A 7302-nucleotide genomic window follows, 5' to 3' on the forward strand; every position below is an offset into this window, starting at 1 on the left:
AATGTTAGATCACCATTGAAAACTTGGAAGCATTCGATGGCCGTTTTCTCTCATTATGAGACTTCTCAATAGTGCGTATTCATGATCCCACTCGCAGGATAGGACGGAACAGCCGTCCAGCGCTTCCATGTTTTCAATGGTGGTCTAACATCAATCCATTCATGATCTCAATCAAAAAATTAACAAGCTCCGCAATCCCATACTTATAATAAATTTACATAATTCACGAATCTTATCTGGTATAACTACTTGTATTCATGGTGCACACCTTCTACTTAGACAATTCATTTACTCAAATCCACGTTATTTTTTTTTAATTTTGAGTTACACGATCGATCATAAGACATTATACGAAAATAATTCAGATGAGATGATTTTAACTTTAATTTCTATACACATTTATATAACATAATTTATCTAACGTCTTTGAATAACATGGTTTATTTAGCTTAATAATTAAGTCAATCAATATTATCTTCTAACTCATTAAAGGTGAGTCTTTTAGAAAACGACAAACTTCGTATAGAAATATCACTGAATCGATCACTTTTAAGTCTTTCATAGGTTAAATCAATTGTTACTTTCATTTCTTTTCAATACATTGTCATATAGTATTTGTTAGTTTGATTTGAAACTATTTACGTGAGTTTATTATTTTTAAAATCTTTTCTTTTGAATTAAATGTGAAATGTTCAGATAAAAATGAATCAAAGAAATTAGGTCATATTTTCAAATGAATCTATGCTTGGAAATCTTATTGTTTGATCTTAAAAGACTAGGTCGTTGTATATGTAGATAATATGATATTCATAGATGTTTGACAGAAACAATCAACTGCTAGTAATCTAAATAATTTATGCTCTGTTTTGTCAATATTCGACCTTTATCTCAACTGAACAACTAAGTTATTGAAAAGAAGGAACAAAATCTATAAAAATGATGTATGGAAACATTTGTACGTACTTTGCTCTGTACGTTATATTTTAGTTCAAATAGTCCTATTTTTTGGTAGTTTGCAGTTTGCAAAAGGTCCAATAACAACTCCAAATTTAAGTTGCATGTATCCAAGTCGGACAGTTTACGTGGTCCTTCTCTTTACACAATAATATTAGGTCGATGATCATATTCGATGATATTATGACTAAACCTACTGGTAAATAATTGAGTTTCACATGTGCTCTTACTAAGATCTCATAATGTCAATAAATAAGCAACTACAACTTCATAAAAAGAATGACAGAAAAATAGATCTCATAGCATTTTAATTGAAGATGTAGACGCTAATCAATCTCAGTTCACAAGTGCTGTTTCGTATCAATAAATTACTGCATTTTATAACTAAATCAATAGGCAAACCATAGATAAACTTAGGAAATTTGATTTTTAAATTAAAATCTGGCCTATGCTAAGATTCCTCATCTCTTTAGATTCCTTGCTTCTGTTACATATGACTCGCAATACTTAAATATCTATTGTTGTTATAGCACTTGTATACCAAAAGTCTTTCTCATTCCTATATGGAAAACGGATTTACTCGGTGGATTTAAGTCAATCTACATTTAATACATCATATAATATGTCGTACACTTAACGATAATGTGTTCCATTAACCACTAATAACTCTGGTCTTTTATTGTGAAAATAAAAAATTCTCTTTACGTCTTTTAAGTTCATTAAAGGATAATCGGTCAACTTTCAACTATTTCGATATTATTAAGTTAATTATATTCACTTAGTCGTATCCCAAATCTACAAGTTTTATCATTAGAATGACTACGACAGTTACTAAAATACTTTCATAGTATTGTTTACTTAAATGTATTGTAAATGACCTGAATTTTCTTTTAGAGATAATAACTTATGGTTATAATTAATTAGATAGGATAAAAATTTATTAGTTAATGCAATGTTGATGTGTGTCAAAATCCATTTTTATCTAATGGTTCATAATCGAAAGTTGTGCAATAACAAAACATATTTATTATTATCTATTTAAAAAAATACAACTAAACGACAGATAGATAGTGGGCAGCAGCGGGATCCGGGACGCGCGTTTCATTTCATCCGGGACTCGTCAGTTGGATGTACATACATCTCAGAGTCGATGTTCACTCTTGGACTCGAACCCAGTACCATTTGCTTCAAACGCCATCGCGTTATCCCCTCAGCTACTGAGTCCCGATAGCCACTTGCTTGTGTAATGGGATGAAGTTTAAATTCACTTAGTATTGTTTGTTTGACTCTTCCTATTAATGTTTATGACTGCGATTGATACGTTTCTTATTGGCATATGTGCATCCTGTGTGTATTGCCTCGATATTTCCCTATGTTACAAGTCATGATGTTTGAAGCTAACGGTGCTGGGTTCTAGTCGTAGAGTGAACATCAACTCAGATGCAGGTATATCCAACTGACTTGTCCTAGATATAACGAAACACATGTCAAACTGGATTCTACTGCTAGTCGCTATCCATCTTTGCTTATAATGCTTGTGACTTTGGGCAATATCAAGGCAGTTCGCACAGGATGCACATATGGTAATAAGAGACCAATCAATTGCAGTCCTAAACAACAATGGGAAGATACAAGTAAACAATACCGAGTGAATTTTAATGACAGATTCTTTTTAAATAACTGTTTTTCATTGATTATTAATTCTTTAGAACCGAACTCTAAGGTGTACATCGTAAATGAGGTACAAATTTATAAGTGGTTTTCCGAGTAAATAAAATTATTATTCCTACTTAACTTTGTTCGTATATTATTATTTCGCGTTAAGAAAAACTTAAACCGGATCTACGTATTCAAAAAGACACAGTAATAAACTTATTACTACCCTAGTAATCGAATTATTTGTGTTTTTTTTTTGTTTTTTGGTTAATATTTAGTTTGTATTACATTCCTCTCCTATTACGTAATTCTTAAACCACTTTTTCACACACACTTCCGTTCACTTGATTCTCGTAAATTATGTGAACTTTTCAAATTCTATTCAATCATTACGTAACCCATTCTATTTGTTTTTTTAATTCCATGAATCTCCCATCACCTCCAAAATTATCACACAATTTATGGTATCTGTCTCAGAACTCCACTCAACTATTACATCACCCGTCCTTTATGTTTCCTTGATTCTAACATTTAATAACCTCTGACCCGTTCTTGCATGTATTTATTTAGGACAAAACGGCCGTCCAGTGCTTTCAGGTTCTCCATGGTGGTCTAGCTTCAATTGACTCATGATTTCAGCTATTTAAAATTACTAAAATCTCCACAAAACCCCCTTCTGATATATAGTTATTATTGATAATCATTTGTCATTCCAATCGTTCACATTCACTTACATCAATTGTTCTATACTATTTATTATCTCAATGCTAAAATTCGTATACATGTTTGATTATAGGCAGCTGACAAGAAACAATGACATCTAATGAATTCATATTATTCTACATCAAGATTTGTACTGGCTTTATTTAAATATTATTTTGGTTTCTATATACTCTTTAGATTAAAAAAAACAAGAATTTCACTATACTCACAAAGTTATTTAAATGAAAATATAAGATGGTAACCATAATATCTATTCAAATAAAGTCATGTAGGTAAAGCCACGTGGGATATATACAAAGAAAAGATTAAAAATCAACCATAAATGTCCCTAATCAGTAAAATATTAAATAGAACTGAACAACATATAGATGATCTAAATGAAAAATATTAAAAAAATTTTTAAAAAAATCCAGATTTATCAAATGTGATTTACTAGTTTACTCAGTTAGGTTTTCGTTATATTTTTTTGTTTTTAATGAACTCATTAATAATGATAACATGACCTGAAAAATTTTTTTTATATTTTCAATTCTTAACATCCAGTCATTTATAACAGGATTCCATTAGTTTTATTGAGTCATAAGTTTTCTAATAAGGACAAGAAAAATAACATATATATATATATATATCAGGAGAGGTTTTTGTGGATATGATAGTAATTTTAATAGTTGAGATGATGAGCCAGTTGAAGCTAGACCACCATGGGAAATCTGGAAGCACTGGACGGTCGTTTAGTCATATTGTGGAACTCCTCAGCAGTGCGCATCCACGATCCCGCGTCGCGAAATTCGAATCCAGGACCAATCAGTCTAGCGTGCGAGCGCCTAACCTCTAGACCACTGAGCCGGCATTCAACGGTGTTAATGATCTAAAGTAATAAAATATACATATGTATATTAAACCTATTTATTTATGAATACAAAAATAAATGTATTTCATCCCAAATACAAGTAATTTTACGTTGTTAGTTATCATTATGATTTGTTAGTGAATTTTCATGATTCTTATAACATATGTATTTATAAACTAACAATTTACGAAGAACTTTTGCTAAAGCTAGTGAAGTGTTTTACACTAATTTGAAATATGTATTCAATGTTCCGTATTTGCAATATACTTTTTGTTAAAATGTAGTTGTAGTTATTGTTTATTGACTCATTCCCATATATTGCTTATAATTTCTTTAAAGTGAAATTGTGTATTTTTCCTCTTTCACTTTCGGTTTAATACTGAGCATTTAATGATCAATGAACTCTGCTGCATAAAATATTAACATTGCGTTCGAGTCGTACAGCGTTTTTGTGTTGAAGATCATGCTACTAAACGTCACTACCAAAGTATTACGACGGAAACAATGTTTCAGGTACTAAAACGTCAGAATATATAACAATCTTGAGGTTAGAACTAGACCTGTTTCTGCCATCTAGATATTTCAACAAGTTATCAGTTTCTTTGTTTCTTTTAATTGATCATTATATCAATTAATTCCATAACCTATTCAACTTGTTGAAATAATTTGTTCTGGGAATTCCATATTGTACCAAAAATGTAATATTGAATAGAGCTAATAATAATAATGACTAGTTTATCTTTAATGCACCAAGAATATTGTGGTGTGGTCTACTTATATCTATATAAGTAGTATATGGTGTGGGTCAGACATAGAATGTATTTTGCCAGAAGACCGATGTGCAAAGAACTGAAATGAAGCGCAATCGTTTGGAAAATGCATGAGCAATGAAATTAGAGAAGAAACAGAGAAGATTGAAACAATTGGTTGTTAATTTGCAAATTGACTGTTCATTGTTTGGTTATCAGAATTTACTGAGATAGTCTGTAATTTTTGCTTAAATACATTCGATTGTCCCCAACCAGTGTTTTGTTCACTACAATATTATTCATCTTATGTACATTAGATAATGTTATACTTCAAAATCTTGTATTGTCCTTCTTATTATGCGATTAAAAACGATGGATTGGAAATAATTTTATTCTCCTACCAAGGATTTGTTATTTGAGTTATTTAGTGAACGTTTTGCTATGGTTTGTAAATAAACTCAAATTATCTAATGTCATTCAGATGTAAATAAGTTAACAGCTTTCTTTTATAAAACTAGGTGGATCTAGAGCTCTGAGTAACTAAAAGAGATTAAGTCACAAAACCAGTTCATCCTATTGTAAGATGATCAGTTTGAACTTCGGTATATTTAGTTACAGTAGTCAAACTGAAAAGTGGTGAAAAGATGTGTTCATCAACTTTACATTCAATTAAACGAGGAAAAAAGCCATTCATGAATTTTATTCAAAATAAAGTAAGTTTTTAACGAATAATAATGTCATCTGGGAAGCCACGGAAATCAAGGGAATAATGTAAAGCTATTTCATTCAACCTAAAGATCTCTTTAAAATATAGGTGATGTGCTAACCAGGAGTTGAGTTTATTGGGTTTCAACATGTTAGTCTAGATGTCTTATGACTAGTCTGAATATTCGGTGACCTTGACCGAATTTTCGGAGGCATTATTAGCGGGTACTGATGCGACTTAGGATGAAACGGCTGTTCAATGTCTTATAATTTCCAATCAATCGCTAGTTGATGTCAATACTTGAATAATTTTTAGACTACTAAATTTGGTTAGCATTCTTAATATAAAGTATCTTGTTCCATTACTTTTTTTTAAATTCTGTAGAGCTAGATTACTTTGACTATTCTTCAAAAACTTTGCGAACTCACTTTTATCCAACTAGAACTTAAAGCACTTATGAATCCAACATGATTTTTAATAAACTATCTAAATCGTTGAATCACTTGTTCTAATATGTATGTGACCCATTTTGAATGGGATAACTGGTTGAAAATTAATTAAAAGTTCAATGTGACAACTATTTTGCTACAATCTACACAATTATTCTTTTTGTTTCTTAATTCATTATTTAGAAGACTCATCAAATGTATTGAATCTCAATGGACAAAATCATGCTGCATTTCATTTTAACACAGTTGGGATAGATGAAAAAATATTTTTCGAGTTTCGAACACGTCAAGAAAATCAAATAATGTTTAGCTTTGGTAAGTTCTTGTTTTGACTAATCAGTTCTTCAGGACAATCGTTTTGTTCATAGACTGATAGAATAAATGAATTTCATCATAATTATTAATTGTTAATTGCTACTTTTTAAAATATACTTTGGACTGATTCATATATATATATATGCATTAATTTTCTAGGTCACTTATCATGTTTTCTTTTTCTTCACCTTAGTCCCTAATTATTGACTTCCCATATTCTAATTTCTGAGGTCATTCACAGCCTGAGGTAAACATCCGAAACCCAATAAACTGTCTTCAAGCGATCACAAATACTTTTCAACAAATTCATAAAAACCACATATTTTTTAAAATGTTTAAATTTCCTCAGCGATTTCAACAAAATTATTATTAACTTAATACAAATATTCCACAACATTTTAGTGATTTCATCATACGAAAGATAATTTAATTTTGCCAAGTGACCATTGAATTATATGTCATCCGTTACAATTTGTGTGTAATACCATGCTTCGTTATATCAGTTTTTATCATCCACTATACATAGTACTTAAATAAATTCATAAACATTCATATTTTCATCTTATTTTAATAGAGTTTCAAAACATTTTCACTAACCGAGCAAAGTAGCAAAAGTAGATCTTTACAAGGTTCTCACTGTTTTAATTAGATATCAAACAATCTTTATTGATTAAAAGAAGTTGAATTTTATAAAGCATAATAGCCTACCAAAAAATGTATAGTATAGAAATAATCAATGACTACTTTCGTAAATGACAAATAGTCCAAAATGGATATAAATAATGGCTTATTTAATTAGCAGGTTATATGACCATCATATCCAGTGAGATTTAAGAATCCAATGTAACTTTAATGAATGCAATAAGAACAGTGTACGATTAACTGCTAATTGTAAAGATC

At 30.2% G+C, this 7302-nt stretch overlaps 1 protein-coding gene across 1 annotated transcript in view; it reads left to right on the top strand.

Annotated features, from left to right (window-relative positions):
- Nucleotides 1-1116: 1116 nt before the first annotated feature.
- Smp_180760 (chondroitin sulfate proteoglycan-related) overlaps nt 1117-7302 on the top strand; it is a gene marked incomplete at both ends in the record, with an annotated part of 53017 nt that continues 46831 nt past the window's right edge. The window contains 2 exons of the mRNA XM_018794479.1: nt 1117-1153; nt 6271-6402. Coding sequence (XP_018648888.1) covers nt 1117-1153; nt 6271-6402 — 169 coding nt within the window. The remainder of the gene's footprint in view (nt 1154-6270; nt 6403-7302) is intronic.

This window comes from Schistosoma mansoni, chromosome 1, assembly GCF_000237925.1.
Source record: "Schistosoma mansoni strain Puerto Rico chromosome 1, complete genome".
Classification (NCBI taxonomy): Eukaryota; Metazoa; Platyhelminthes; class Trematoda; order Strigeidida; family Schistosomatidae; genus Schistosoma; species Schistosoma mansoni.